The following is a 15,531-nucleotide window of genomic DNA, read 5'->3' as shown; positions in this document are numbered from 1 at the left end:
TCAACTACAGTGAGTCTGAAGTCAGCCTTGGCTATGTGTGGCCCTGCCTCAAAAAAAAAAAAAAAAACCCTGTATTTCTAATTAGAAATTGAAAATTGAAAAATTCAATTAGAAATTGAAAAATTATACAGATTCTTCTGAGTCTTTTAAAATACCAAAATTCTTTGCAGGATAAAAATGTATAATGCTACCACTGAAAAAATTTCTCTCTCTCTCTCTCTCTTTTTTTTTTTTTTTTTTTTTTTGTTGAGACAGGATGCTGGCCTTGAAGTAGGTATGTAGTTGAGGATGATTTTAAACTCCTGGTCTTTCTGCCTCCACCTCCCAAGTGTTAGGATTATATGTGTGATCTATTCTTTGTGATAATCAAAGAATATTTTTGTAGGCATTTTCCCATACATATTTTGTTGCTGCTGGTCAGGTTATGTTGCTTTGTTTGAGGCAGGGTCTCATTGTCTAGGGCTGACTGGCCTAGAACTTCCTTTTTTTTTTTTTTATGGTTTTTAGAGACAGGGTTTCTCTGTGGCTTTGGAGTCTGTCCTGGAACTAACTCTGTAGACCAGGCTGACCTTGAACTTACAGAGGTCCGAGTGCTGGGATTAAAGTCATGCACCACCATCCCTGGCTTTATTTTTGTTTTTGGAGTTGGAGACGCAGTATATAGTCCAAGATATCATCACTCTTATAATTCTCCAGTCTCAGCCTCCAAGGGACAAATACTGTCTTTTGCTTGCTCGGTTAGATTTACTTTTTATATGTATTGTCTTAGTCAATGTTCTCTTGCTGTGAAGAGACACCATGACCATGGCAACTCTAATAATAAAGGAAAGCATTTAACTGGGACTTGCTTGTAGTTTCAGAGGTTTAGTTCACCACCGTCGTAGTCAGGAAGTATGGCAGCATTCAGGCAGATATGATGCAGAAGCAGCTGAGAGTTCTGCAGGCAGGAGAGAGGGAGAGAGAGAGAGAGAGAGAGAGAGAGAGAGAGAGAGTCGTTGGGTGTGGCTTGGGTTTTTGAAACCTCAAAACTCACTCCAGTGATACATTCCTCCAAGGCCACACCTACTCCAACAAATAGTGTCATTCCTAAGCATTCAGATAGCTGAGCCTATTGGGGACATCTTATTCAAACCACTACATGTTTGGATGCTTTGATCGCGTGTACGTCTGCACCTGACTAGTTGTCTGCAGAGGTCAGAAGAGGGCAGTGGATCCCCTGGAATGGGAGTTACAGACAGTTGTGAGCTGCCACGTAGATAATAGAAATCAAACCTGAGTCTTCTGGAAGAGCAGTCAGTGCTCTTTAACTATTGAGATGTCTCTCCATCCCCTACACATACAACCAAGGAACACCTGCCTAGGGGAGGCACCATCCACAGTGGGCTGGGCCCTACCCCATCAATCATTAATCAAGAAAATACCCCACAGACTTGCCTACAGGTCAATCTGATGGAGGCATCTTCTTGAGTTTCCTCTTTTCCCAGATGATTCTAGCTTTTGTCAAGTTGACAAAAAACTAGCCATAATAATAATATCTTAATATATTACTTTAAATATAATACTAAAATATAAAAATTAAAATTACACATTTTACCACATTTATTTATATTTTTGCTGTGTTCTGAACTCATTCCAGAAGCTAGAACTTTGCACATGCTAGGCCAATGGCCTCTCACATCTCAAGCCCCTTTTTACTTTTCTTTTATTGGTAGTTTCAGACTTTTTGACGCAGGGTCTCACTATATAGCCCAGGCTGGCCTCAAACTCTCAGTGATTCTCATTCCTCGACCTCCTCCCTCCATAAATTTATAAGTACACAACCAAGGCCAGCTTCCCTTTTGCTTTTTGAATGTGGAAATATGTAATTCTCTTTGTGGCTGTCGTCCATGTTTCCTTTGGAGAAGTATGACTCATCTTCAGGAGACAATGCAAGAAAAGAACATTCTCACAATGCTGTTTCTGAAGATTGGGGGTGCTGCCTTTGGTATCATTTGATATTCTCTATCTGAAGTTTTGGTGAAACGTAAATGTGACATGTCACAAGCCACAAAAACACAGGTGTGGAGGGTGCGGTGGACCAACAGGGGAAACTAGAATGTTTCTAAAAGGGCCCTGGAAAGATGGCTCAGAGGTGGAGAACACTGGCCGCTCTTCCAGAGGACCCAGGTTTGATATCCAGCCTCCACATGGCAGCTCACAACCATCTGTTTCGGGGGATCTGATGCCCTTTGCTGTCCTTCAAAGACACCAAGCAGATAAATGGTGCACAGACAGGCAAAGCATGCACACACATAAAACATTAAGATAGAAAAGTCCCTAAAAGATAGGGAAGTTCTCTTGCTCTGCAGGTCACAAACATTTTAACATGCCAATAGCGGTGACTCATAGCTGTAATCCAACACTCTGGAGGCAAAAGCAGGGTGAGCACCATGAATTTGAAGCCTGCTTGCTCTACAGACAGATCCTGGGCCAGCCAGGTCTACAAAATGACATAATGAGACACTCGCCTCCTCAATTCAAAAAGAGCAAATCGTTTTTGTTTTTGTTTTCTTCTAACACAGGGTTTCTCTGTAGCTTTGGAGCCTGTCCTGGAACTAGAAGCGCAAATCTTTTAACTGATCTTTAGGGACTAGTTTTGTTGTTTTAGTTGAGTCCATGATCGAATGGCAACCTCAAGTTCAGGACCATGTGAGCCGTTAGATGAGGGGCCCTGGAAGGACTCTGCTGGGCTCCTCTCCCTTCCACGGGGGACCAGGAGCACCTCCAGATGTGATTTCCAAAATCAGCACAGGAGGGCCCCTTCTCACTCTGAAGCGTGTGTGTGCTGGGGCGAGGGTGGGGGAAACCTGTTTTGTTGGTTTTGGAAACACTATCCTTAGAGGACTTTTATGCACAGGGGGGAATTTCTCTCTTGGTCCTGACACTAAGGCAGGGCAGGAAGCTGGAGGTCTTGAGCTTGACCTATGACTGGAACAGGAAATAGGACCCTAACTACTTAGTAGTATATAGTTCCTGGCACAGCACAGGAGCTGGGCAAAATGTTGAGAGAAAGAAAGGCCGTTACTCCTACTTCGGTCACTCCACTCAGGTGTGGTTAGTGCCCTCTTCCTTCATACACAGCTGAACCTCTTAGACCCCATTCCTACCCTCTGTCACCCTTTTGCCATCCCTCCCTGGTGGGCCTGGGGTGTTGGTTAAAACGGCAAAGGCAGATGTGCAAAGGTACTCTTGGCTCTTAGATCCTGCACTGTACCCCAAAGACCAGCCCAGAAGCCTCATCTTCCATGGGGAGAACAAAGTTGAAAAGGTTCCCAACTAACCACTTGGTCCTTCCCAGCTCATTTCAGGAAAACAGACCTGGCTGGAAGGTGATTAGGTCATTAGAAGACGCTCATTGTAAACTAATAGCAAATTCAGCCTCTTCCACTTTCAAAGAAACACTAAATACGGTGCTATTAACACCAAATTAGCCAAGCTGTAAGTGGGTGTGAGATTTTTCCCTAACTGGGTTCTCTGGTGACATTTCACAATTGCCTGCAGCAGAAACCCATGCCTAAATCCAAACGTTGATTCTCGGGGACTAAGGGAGAATATTTGGCCCAGTTGGGGGGGAGGGGTCACGTCGAAACTGGGAGCCCAGGAATCTCTCAGTTCCGCTCTGCCGCGCAAGGAGGCGAGTACCCAAAACGCCGCCTGCGAAAGCCTGCAGCTACACTACGCGGCCCAGGGAGGCTGCAGAATCAGAAGGGGGGGAGGGGGGAGCAGGGGAGAGCATCTGTCTCCACCACTCAACCAAACCCGTGCCCTTAAACGAGTTAAAGAACTTCTCAACGTCCCGGTCTGCAAACGGGACAGGGAACGCAGACCTCGCAGCACACTTGGCAAACGTCCGGAGCTCAGGCAGAGCTTCGCACGGTTTCTTACCCGTGACCGTGCATGATGGTAAACGTCGAGGGGTCCTTACGAGACCACCTTAGAGGGTGGCTACTCCCTCTGGGGGTCTGTCCCTACAAACCGTGTCCCAAGAGGCAGAATCCTGGAGACCAGGATCTTCGTGTCAGAGGGAACAGAGGGAATGTGGGGGGCATGGAGTTAACCCAACTCCCTGAGTCACCCTAAGAAGTCGGGCGGGCAGAGTTAGCTGGTCCAGCCTCAGCCCCAACCACAAGAGCCCCGCCCTCGGCCCCGCCCTCCCGGAACCGGCGCCCCCATTGGTGACGTCCGGCGGCGCTGCCGCTGTTATTTTTCGAATATATAAGGAGGTGGAGGTGGCAGCTGCCCAGCTCAGCGTTCTCCCCTCCCTTCCTACCCGCATCCCTCTCCTCACTCCTAGGCCCATTGCTTTTCCTCCCTCCCTTCCCTCCCTCTTTCCCTTCACCCCAGGCTCCCTCTCGGAGCCGAGCCAGCTGGGGTTGGTGTCTGCTCGCCCTCGTGCTTGTTGTGGCCCTAAAGCTAGCCTTTGCCCACCCCACCACGATGGAGGTGCACCCGCAGAAGTCTACGCCGGACTCGACTCTCAGTCCAGTTCGCGTGCTCGGTGGCGTTCAGCGACCGCACCACCTCTCAGGCTTCGGGTCGGAGCCTGATGGCTTCCTGGGGTCTCCAAAGAACGCGGTTTCCTCCTCTCCAGTTACCACACTTACCAGAACCATGCACGACCTCGCTGGGCTCGGCAGGTAGGATGCCCCACCGGCACTGGGTGTGGTGGGACGGGGAGCCCCGAGTAGGAGTAGCACCGAAGCCTAGAAGTGTTGAGCGCAAACGCCTTTCCCTTTACACTTGCTTCAGGGACCTGGCACGAGAGTGCTGAGTCAGAAGTTTTGCGACTTGCCCCCCCCCCATATGACCAGCTATGGATCATTCACCCCCTGTTCCATCACTGCCTGTGGCATACTACCTCCCTAATTTCTGCCTTAGGCAGAGGATCATTGAGATTGGCATAACTGTGGCTCATACAAGGCCGTGCCTCTGCTCCTTGCACCCTGCACCTCCCGAACTCTCCGAAGGCTTAAAATGACAAAAGACTGGCTGACTTCCCTAAACGTGCCTGCGGGGGTCCCAGCTGTGTGGTCCAGGCGCAATAAAGACCCAGGTCATGGCCTTTGCCTCCAGGAAAATGTGTGATTAGATAGGTGGGGCTATGAGCAGGGAAAGGTTCTACACAACTTCCCCTGCCGCCTCCTGCCTAAGCTCTCCACTCTTCCAGTCAATTCAGGGAAGACTCTCTAAGGCCTTGGCAGAATGCAGAGCTTTGACCTGAGCTACAGGATAGTCCTAGCATGTGATCATCTCTCAGTAATGGTGGGCCCTTCATAGCTAGGGAATACATAGCAACATGGACCAACCAACTTCTAGACCCAGAATTTATTTCTTTTTTTCTTTCCTGTGCCTATTTCCCCTTACTAGTGAGACCCTGAAGACTCCAGTAGGAAGCCTGTCATTCCAGAACAGGCTGGTGGGCCTATCTCTGTCCAGGCGTGCCTCCCTGTCATCTGAGTCCTCTGAAGCTTCTGATGCAGGTAAGACCCAGGGTCGCCATGAGGCCCCCTATAGTCAGAAGAGATCAGGGAACTCTTTGGGCCTCCTAACTTCTCAGTCTGTCAGATAAACATCCTGCCCACATCTGGGTGGACCCTGAATCGTCTCCCATTCTGCCTTCAAAGCTGAAAAGAGAACACACCTAGCGGGTCTTACCACACCCAGCCTTAACTGGGGAGCCTGAGGAAGCCTGGCCCTAGGTAGGAGATGGTATCTTACTTATTTGAAACCTAGTGGTGAAGCCACTAAACTACCACTCCACCACTAAACTAGCACTCCACCACTAAACTAGCACTCCACCCAGAAGGCACAAAAAGTTGGTCCTTGTGAAACATTTTCATAGTCTGTCACTTTTCTCCTTAGAAAACCATTATCTTTTCCAAGTCATTTTAAACTAGCTTAAGAAAAATGCTTAGAAAGCATTGTGCTTTTAAAAAAAAAAACTGTAGAAGCTGGGCAGTGGTGGCACTTGCCTTTAATCCCAGGGAGGTAGAGCTCTGTGAGTTCAAGATCAGCCTGGTCTACAAAGTGAATTTCAGGATAACCAGTACAGTTACACAGAGAAATCCTGTCTCAAAAAAAACAAAACAACAAACAAAAAGCAAAGCAAAACAAAACAAAACAACAAAAAGCACCTGGGTAGAGACGATTCCATAGTAAATAGTGTAGTCTTGACTCCTTTGGGGAATAGTGTCTTGTGCTCAGGGTCCATAAGTAGGTTTTGTTTCATTTGTTAAAGTCTGTCTTGATCTCAAATAGAGGTCTCCTTTTCCTTTCTTGGGAAAAAGTAAGCAGGAAAGGCTGCCTGCAAGCCAAGTGCTCTGTCCCACCAGGTCTCTGCATGGACTCCCCCAGCCCTATGGACCCACGGAAGGCAGAGCATGCGTGAGTAGCGAAGGGAGTGTTCCCACGGAGGAGCTGGCACCTGCCCTTGGGAATCAATTTTTCTTTCTTTTTTTTTAAATTCATTTTTAATTATGTGTTTGTTGTGTGTTTCTCTGCATGGCAATATGTGCATGTGAGCATTTGGGCCTGTAGAGGCCAGAGGAGGGATGTGGGCCCCTTGGAGCTGGGAATGGTGGCCCAGATCTATAATCCCAACACCCAGGATGCTAAGGCAGGAAGATAGAGAGTTCAAGGCCAGTTTGGGCAAGATAGTAAAACCAATCTCCAAACCTAGACCAAACGAAAACAGTGTCTGCAGACTGGCTTGACTGGCGTGGCTCAGTAGCAGCCCCTGGCTTTGACACTTGACTCTCCTGGCCAACCCTTGACCAGGCCCTTTGCATTAGGGAGTGGAGAGAGAAAAGCTGGTCTTTGCTCTTGGGCAGACACTTCTTCCTTGCCTATGGGCACAAATTATGCCTTCTAGGGAACACCTGTTCCCATCCAGCTGCTACAGTAGCTGTCAGGCATTAGGAGAGACAGCTGGGCACTGCCAGTCAGAGCTTTTGGTTTAGGGCGGCGGTTACTATTTCCTCCTGATGCCTTTGATCAGACTGTGCCGTGCTCAGGGTTTATTCACAAACAGGAAACAAGAATTGGGTGGGGATGGGAGGAGTGGAGTTTGGTTTTAGTGACAACATAGATCCCTCACCCGGGAGACCCAGCTACAAATGATAGATACCAGGCTGATTGCACAGAGGCCCCCTCTTAGGGGCCTGCACTTGTTTTTTGACTATTTAGTTTCTCAGAAAAAAAGCTGGGTTGTGTGTGTGTGTGTGTGTGCAAGCACACATGGACAGGTGGTCTCCAGCAACAGGGCTTTAAGGCAGGGCTGCATGCAGAATCCTAAGCCTCGGCCTCAAAAGGAACATCTGTTGGAATTCCTTGCTGGCTGGCCTTTTCTAAGACAGAAGGAGGGGGTGGAACAGAGGTTGAGTTTTAGAAATTCCATAGGAGGGAGGAGAGGATGTAACCCGTATACTTGTCACTAGGAGTTTCTGCTAGGCTGATCCAGAAAAACACTAAAGGGGGTGGGGGGAGCTGTCCGGGAGAAAGTCAGACCAGTTTCCTGGTGTAAAGGGAAACCCAGCAAACCAGCGTTGCTGGCACCCACCCAGCATCACCCATATTACAAGGTGCCTTTGGCCTATTGTCATGGGATGGATCAATGCCTTTCATGGTGGCCATATGGCCCCACTAATGTAATTTGCATACAGGTGGAAGGCCTGTGCTAGCTGGTGCAGGCTGGCGAGACTGTTGCCTTGGTGATGTCTTAATGACCCTGTGACCTGCCCCAGCTGTCTCCATCACTGCCTTTCTCTAGGCCTGCTTCTATTCAAGGCAGCCTTTAAAATCCCAGGCGGCCTCAAATCCTTCATCCTTGGTACCTGGGCCCGCCAATGGTGGGCTTTTTTTTTCTGCTCTCCTCTTTCCCCAGCCTGGCCAGAGGCCCTTGTCCTTGCTCTCTTGGCTGGCCCTTTGAGGATGGGCCTGGCTGGGGCCTGGTGGTTGAGGTAGATGGTGGACACAGAGAAAATGGATCACTTCTCTCTCCTAGGTTTGAGCAAACCATTCAGGCATCCAGTCGGGTCATTCAAAAGTGAGTGCTATCTACCCTTCTCCACCTCCTGCTGTTTACTGCAGTGTATGGTCTGGGTGCAAGGAGATCTTGCCTGCTTTAAGTCACTGGCCCCCATTTTGCCAGCTCTGAACTGTCCTTCTTTCTTTTTCAGTGAGCAGTTTACCATAAAACGCTTCCGGTCCTTGCCTGTGAGTATCCTCTTAGGCATCCCGGCTGGCATGGACATCCTGGGGGCACCTCTCGGAGAGTGTGCTCAAAGTAGCCAGGCATCCCTGGATTGCCTGGGGGAGCTGGGGTTTCCCCTGGTGGCTGAGTAGCCTAGGGACTGGAGAAGGGTAGCAGAAGGTAGGGAGGGCCTGGGTGATCACAGGAGTCCAGCCTTCAGTTCTTACTGCCCTGTCTGATTCCCTAGGTGAGGCTGCTGGACCACAGCCCTGTGCTACAGAACATCACCAACTCCCAAGCACTGGACAACCGGAAGAAAAATGAGGCAGGCTGCAGATCTGCCAACAGCCCTGGGGAGGACAAAGAAAATGTGTGCTTCCAGAGCCGAGGACAGGAGAGGTCGGGAGAGCAGGGCGCACTGCGGTTATTCTGACACTTCCTCTCCAATCCTGCCCACAGGATGGATGTTTCTTCAAGATGCCATGGAAGCCCAATCATCCCAGCCCTGCCCAAGCTCTGGCAGAGCGGGCCGGCCACAGAGAGGCCTTTGCCCAGAGACCAAGCTCAGCTCCTGACTTGATGGTACATGAGGAGAACTGATCCCCTGTAGGACCCTCAAGAAACAAACAGCTCAGGAGAGAGGTGGTGGTGGCTGGAGAGATGACTCAGTGGCTGCTCTTCCAGAGGAACTGGTTCAATTCCTAGCACCCACAGGGCAGCTCACAGCCCTCTGTAATTCCAGTCCCAGAGGACCTGATACCCTCTTCTGGCCTCTGTAGACACTGCTGGCACATGGTCCACAGACATGTGCAGGCAAAACACCCATATCTATAAAATAAAGGTTACAAAATAAAAACAAATAAAAGCTAAAAGGGTTTTTTTTAAAGAGACGGTGAGAGGAAAGAGTGGTCCAGCTTCTCTACCCCTGTCTGTAGGTACTAGAGGCTTCTCAGAAGGGATGGCAGAGCCCACACCTCTGAATATTCTGTATTTGTTGTCATTTGGACAGTGTCTGACCCCCGAACGGAAGATGGAAGTAGAGGAGCTGAGTCCTGTGGCCCAGCCTTCTTCTTTCTTGACTCCCGTTGAAAGGGCTTCTGAAGAAGACGATGGATTTGTGGACATCCTGGAGAATGATTTAAAGGTAAATAGCCTTGGTCCACAAGGCCCCCTACTTGCTCCCCATTCAGCTAGTCTAGAAAAGGACAGCTCTGGCTTCAGCAAGACTATGACCTCACCCCAATGCCAGAAGAATTTTAGGGAACTGAGTAAGAGCCTGAGATAGTGGTCAACCAGAGAAGACCAGGTGGGCTGGTGCTGCGGAGTTATGGAGGCTGGGCATGATGAAGGTACTTCTCCTGGCTCAGGGCATGCCCCAGCAGCAGGTGGATCCCCACAGCTCTTTATGTCTGGGCGTGGAGAGGGGGGGGGGTTGCCATAGATGGGAGGAGTCAGCAGGGCTGGAGACAGCCTAGCATTTCTGACAGAGTGGGCAAGGGAAGATTGTGATGCTTAGTCCGCACTTGTGTTTGTGACCTCAGGGTGATGACGTAGTCCCCCCAGGCATGGAGAACCTCATTAGTGCCCCACTCGTCAAAAAGCTGGATAAGGAAGAGGAACAGGTGAGCCTCGGGAGTGCCCCTCGGAGCTTAGGGACGTGGAGTTAAGGGACTATGCATCCTGACTGCCACCCTGCCCTTGCCAGGATCTTGTCATGTTCAGCAAGTGCCAGCGGCTCTTCCGCTCTCCATCCCTGCCGTGCAGCGTGATCCGGCCCATCCTCAAGAGGCTCGAGCGGCCCCAGGACAAGGACACGCCTGTCCAGAGCAAGCGCAGGAAGAGCATGACACCCCTGGAAGAGCAGCAGCCTGAAGAACCTGTGAGTTTCCTCTTCCTGGGGCTGGGCTGTCTCTGCTCACCTGGGGGCGTGTTTGGGCTGAAGATGGCCCAACAGGCCCAGGGTGTACTCTCTTGGCCAAATGTGTAGCAAGATGTAGTTGGTGTACAGGTTCATGTGACAGGGAAAGAGGGTGTCAGGCGTGCCACTGAGAGGCAGTCTCACCCCCGACCTGGCCTCCATCTGCCCTGCCTTCCAGAAGGCCCGCGTCTTCCGCTCAAAGTCCCTGTGTCATGACATTGAAAGCATCCTGGACAGTGACCACCGTGAATTGATCGGAGATTACTCTAAGGTAGCATTACAGGATTTCAGGAGGCTTCTTCTCTGATTTGCTCTGGACCCCTAGTGCAGGAGCTCTCTGTCCCCAGAGGCCCCCTTTTCTCTCTTGTATCTCTTTCTTTCTCTCTTTCTCTATCTCTTTCTTTCTTTCTTTCTCTCTTTCTTTCTTTTTATTTTTGGTTTTTCGAGACAGGGTCTCTCTGTAGCTTTGGAGCCTGTCCTGGAACTAGCTCTTGTAGACCAGGCTGGCCTCCAACTCACAGAGATCCACCTACCTCTGCCTCCCGAGTGCTGGGATTAAGGGCATGCGCCACCACCACCCGGCTCTCTTGTATCTTTTTCATTCTTGTTCTCATACAGACTCTTCCCTCTGGCTCCCCTTCTCCTGACGCCACCTCAAATCTGTCCGGGCATCTGATATATCTCAGCCTTGAAAAACATTTCCAAATAGTGTCTGGTATGCAGTCTCCTGGCCCATCCCTCTACTTTCAAACCCCAAAGCAGGAAGGCCCAGGGATTCTCCTTTCTGTGTTTACCTCCTCCGAAGACTGTTCCCTGGATGTGGGCCCCCAGAGGTTGCACTCCAAGCTGAATCTGAAGGCCTCTGCGCTCTGCAGACTCTTGGTCTAGCTGCCTTGCCTTCCCCTGACTGACTCGTCCTTCCCTTCAGGCCTTCCTCCTGCAGACTGTGGACGGCAAACACCAAGATCTCAAATACATCTCCCCAGAAACTGTAAGCAGTGTTGAGCAGAGGTGGTAAGGTGCACTGGGGACCACCTTTTCTGGCTCTTGTCCTCCCCTGGGGATAGACTGAGTGCACAGACCAGCACAAGAGTCAGGGCAAACCTGGGCTGCCCACCTTACCTGCTGGCACCAACTCTGCTGGCCTCCTGCAGATGGTGGCCCTGTTGACAGACAAGTTCAGCAACATCGTGGAGAAATTTGTAATTGTCGACTGCAGATACCCCTATGAGTATGAAGGCGGGCATATCAAGGTGAGACAGCAGCTGCTATGACCAAACTCTCCATCCAGATTCCTTGCCAAGAGGATGAATAGCCTTCTCTGGAGTATTTCTCATGGGGAGGGCTCTTCCCAGCAAGGGAAGATGGGGCTACTAACCTGGGAACTTTTAGAGAAGGGGCCAGTGCTGGCTGCAGCTTGATCTCCTCCCCCCCACCCCGATACTCTGACAGAATGCTGTGAACTTGCCTCTGGAACGCGATGTCGAGACCTTCCTGCTAGAGCGCCCCATCATGCCTTGTAGCCTGGACAAGAGAATCATCCTCATTTTCCACTGTGAATTCTCGTCTGAGCGTGGGCCCCGCATGTGAGTCCTGCCTCTCCCCACCCTTGGCCTTCTTTGCCCAGAGCTGAGTGCTACAGCCTCTTGCTGCATCTGATAGTTTAGAACTGACCTTACTCTCCTGCTACACACAGCCGTCTTCCTGTTGCCTTCTTTCTGTCCACCTCATCAGACTGTCTTCATCCACTGTTGAACCCACACAAAAATTGATGCCAAGTCTAGCAGTGTCCTTAAAATCTGAGGACCCTGTTCTAAGCCACATTCTCAGTGACACTCAGGCCTTTGGTATCCTGTTCCCATGCTGGTTACCACTGGGGCCCTTGGCCTTCCTTCACCTATCTTTCCTCTCTCCCTCCATTTGTGATCATGTCTGGTTATTCTCCTGAAACCTGGTTCAGGGTGACCACCAGCTCCTTCTGGCAGCTGGTAGCTTCTTAGCGGGCTGGAATCGGTGTTTCCCACTCTCTGTACAGGGCTTCATCCCTGCCCTACTCTGCTTGTTTCTGGGGCTCCCGCACATGGCCTCTGTTAGGCAATTGACTGAGCTTCACTCTTTGATCCTCTGTCCCTGCTTCCCCTTCTTCCCTTGAGTCCTTACCGCATCTGGTCCAGGAGATTCTGTTTTGTTGCTGTGACGACTAAGCCAGGCCATCCATACACTAGGGAAGCACTCTACCAGGGAGGGTTACCCCCAGCCCTCTCTTTACTTTTTTAAATGATCACGCATATGTATGTTGTATGAACATATGTATGTTGTATGAAGGCATATGTACATATGTACATGGTGAACATAGAAAGGTCGGAGGGTGACTTTATGGAATCGGTTCTCGCCTTCCATGCTTACGTGAGTTTCAGACTTCGAGCCCAGGTTTCCCAGTGAAGCATCTCACCACCACCACTACCCCCCTTTTAAAAAAAGTTTATTTTTCGCCGGCAGTGGTGGTTCACACCTTTAATCCCAGCACTCGGGAGGGAGGCAGAGGCAGGCGGATCTTTGAGAGTTTGAGGCCAGCCTGGTCTACAAGAGCAAGTTCCAGGACAGGCTCCAAAGCTACAGAGAAACCCTGTCTCAAAAAACAAAACAAAGTTTATGTTTAGTCTGGGCGGTGTTGGAGCACGCCTTTAATCCCAGCACTTGGGAGGCCGAGGCAGGAGGATCTCTGTGAGTTCAAGGCCATCTTGGTCTACAGAGTGAGTTCCAGGACAAGCTCCAAAACTACAGAGAAACACTATCTCAAAAAAACAAAATAATTATAATAATAATAATAATAAATTTAAAAAAACGGGGTATTTTTAGCTTTAATTTTTTTATTTTTTTGGTTTTTCAATTCAAATTATATATATATATGTAATTTGGTATGTGAATGCCCTTGTGTGGTATACATATATGTGGGATATACATGTTGCATATAAGCACATGTGTGCAGAAGGCCAAGGAGGGCGTTACACATCCCACTTTTTTTTTTGAGATAGGGTTTTCCTTCCTAAATTGTCCAGGCTGGCCTTAAGCTCTTTTTGTGGCTCAGGCAGGTTTTGGACCTGCATCCCTCTGCCTCAGAATCCTATGTAGCTAAGACTACAGGCTTGTGCCACGAGGCTAGGCTCTGAGTGGATCTTGTATTGTGTTCACTGGTCGCCTTTCTTGCTTCCTCTTTCCTGGTATGTGCCATGGAGTGCTCCAACCAAGGTTATGTACCTGCCAGAAACAGTGGCCACTCCTGATTTAACTGTCTTCACCCCAGTGTCTCCTACCTAGTAGATGACATTCCTGTGCTCTGAACCTGTACCCTTGGAGACCCTCAAAGCAGCATGTACGGGTGTGAGTCTCTTTCTGACATGTGTGTCCTGCCCTGAACCCCCTCCCGTGCTGCTCTAGGTGCCGGTTTGTCAGGGAACGGGACCGTGCAGCTAACAACTACCCCAGCCTGTACTACCCTGAGATGTATATCCTCAAAGGCGGCTACAAGGAATTCTTCCCACAGCATCCGGTACCATGGGTGGGATGGCCACAGCTGTCCTGATGAGGACTGTAGGGACGGGGGCCAGCCAGGCTGTAGGCCAGAGAGAAAGAAAGGCTTGCCCCGCCCCCACAACTTACCTTTTTCCAAATCTAATGGACTCTTTACATCTTCTCATCCTCCCTTAGAACTTTTGTGAGCCCCAGAACTACCGGCCCATGAACCATGAGGCCTTCAGGGATGAGCTGAGGACCTTCCGCCTCAAGACGCGCAGCTGGGCTGGGGAGCGGAGCCGGAGGGAGCTCTGTAGCAGGCTGCAAGACCAGTGATAGGCCAGCATGAGTCCTGCTGCCATCCTTACCTCATGGGGCCTGGAAGTCAGCGGGTCCCATGGGCCTATGAGGTCACCTACCTGTTAGAGGCCTCAGGTGCTATTGGGGGTTAGGAGAATGCTGTGGTGTCACCTCTTGTCTGTCCCTGTCCTTGATTCTCCTGTCTCACTCCACTAATTTTCCTAATCCTGGTGCCAGTTCCATCTTGAAGAGCCCAGCCTGATGGATGGATACCAGCTAGAAGAAAGTGCTTTGTGTTCGTGGGAGCCTCTTACAGTCCTTTTTCCTTGTGTGTGTGTGTGTGTGTGTGTTAACTCTTTGTCTTCCTATGTTCAGAAAGCCCCTTTTGTGGGGAGAGCCTCAGTCCTTTAGGGTGAGCACAGTAGCTCCTTGGGTGGTCTGGAAGCAGCCTGCTACCCCTGCTTCTGCACAGGGCTGAGTCTGCTCTCCTCTCCTGGCCTTTACATGGGCACCTTCAATGGAAACATAAGTGCTGGCTTTTTCCTATGTCTTACCTGTAGCTTTTATTTTTGTTTGTCTGACTTAGCCTGTTTGGGGACACACTGACAGCTGAGTAGGCTCCCTCATACATCTGGGAGTTAGAGATTCAAATATCACTTACTCAGAAAGGAATCTTCTCCTTTAATGTCCCCAAGGCAAGGGCAAAGGCCTGACTGAGGATCCTCTGGAAGCCTCATCCCCAGAGTGAACTCCAGAGCCTCACTGGTCAAAGCTGCTGGGCAGTGGACTAGTCTCTAAGCATTACCTTTTGTTCATTGTCTTCTCCTTCCCACATCTGGTCCAGAAGACCTCTTGAGTATGCATGTCAGGTTTGTTGTTGTTGTGTTTTCTGTGTTGCTGTTCTAGTGATCGAGCCTAGGCCTGTTGCAGATGGACAGGCCAGGCGGTCATGGATGCACAGTGCCTTGCACACATGTTTGCATACAGAATGGGTGGAAGGATTTTGGTGAGCATGATGGCCTATGGCAGGAGCATGTGTGTGTGCATGTGTACAAAGTCTTTATACTTAGCATTTGGAAATATTAAAGGAACACTGTTGTAGAAGCAGCTAAATAAAAAACGAAGCAACCTCTGGGTTCAGAGTCTGCATATGGGAAGGTCATGCTGGAAGGCCCCTGGGAGTCCTCTGTTAGGGCCTTGGTTCAATAAAGCACTGAGCAAATCAAATAATCTGTTTGTTATGTGGAGCCTCTGACAAGAGCATAGCAGACCCAGGGTAAGGACAGACAGCAGAGGCGGGGAGGCTTTCTGGAGAAGGGATTACACCTCATGTTCTCCTCTGAAGTTTCTTCTGCTTTTGAAATGGAGGACAGGGGTCCTCTTACTATGTAGTTCAGACTGGTGTCAAATGTACGGCTGCCCTGTCTCAACCTCCTTAGGGCTTGGGGTTTGCACCATCACTCCTAGCTGGTGAGTCATGCTAACAGTCCTGCTAGGGCTTTGGACCCATCTCTCTTTCACTTGGCTACCCATGCTCTCCTTAACTTGCCCTTCTTCAGGCCTGCAGTAA

General features: G+C 49.9%; 1 protein-coding gene across 2 annotated transcripts; it reads left to right on the top strand.

The window, feature by feature from the left end:
* The first annotated feature begins 4,137 nt into the window (after nt 1-4,137).
* On the top strand, nt 4,138-15,188 carry Cdc25b (cell division cycle 25B). 2 transcript variants are annotated; one of them, XM_041670914.1, is made up of 16 exons: nt 4,138-4,676; nt 5,407-5,519; nt 6,372-6,423; nt 8,042-8,083; nt 8,217-8,253; nt 8,478-8,600; nt 8,690-8,812; nt 9,240-9,374; nt 9,772-9,852; nt 9,936-10,109; nt 10,330-10,419; nt 11,077-11,139; nt 11,303-11,401; nt 11,601-11,734; nt 13,587-13,698; nt 13,857-15,188. In XM_041670914.1, the coding sequence occupies exons 1-16, from the start codon at nt 4,477-4,479 to the stop codon at nt 13,995-13,997; spliced, it is 1,719 nt and encodes a 572-aa protein (XP_041526848.1). In that variant the 5' UTR covers nt 4,138-4,476; the 3' UTR covers nt 13,998-15,188. The 2 variants fall into 2 exon arrangements, with proteins under 2 accessions (XP_041526848.1, XP_041526846.1); XM_041670912.1 differs by having other exon boundaries at nt 4,142-4,676; nt 10,327-10,419.
* The last annotated feature ends 343 nt before the right edge of the window (nt 15,189-15,531 follow it).

The sequence above is a fragment of the Microtus oregoni genome, unplaced genomic scaffold (assembly GCF_018167655.1).
Source record: "Microtus oregoni isolate MIOR12 unplaced genomic scaffold, Mior012 000020F_ref0000438, whole genome shotgun sequence".
In the NCBI taxonomy this organism is placed as follows: domain Eukaryota; kingdom Metazoa; phylum Chordata; class Mammalia; order Rodentia; family Cricetidae; genus Microtus; species Microtus oregoni.
Note: the sequence above shows the minus strand (reverse complement) of the source record. Positions and strands in the feature narration are given on the sequence as shown.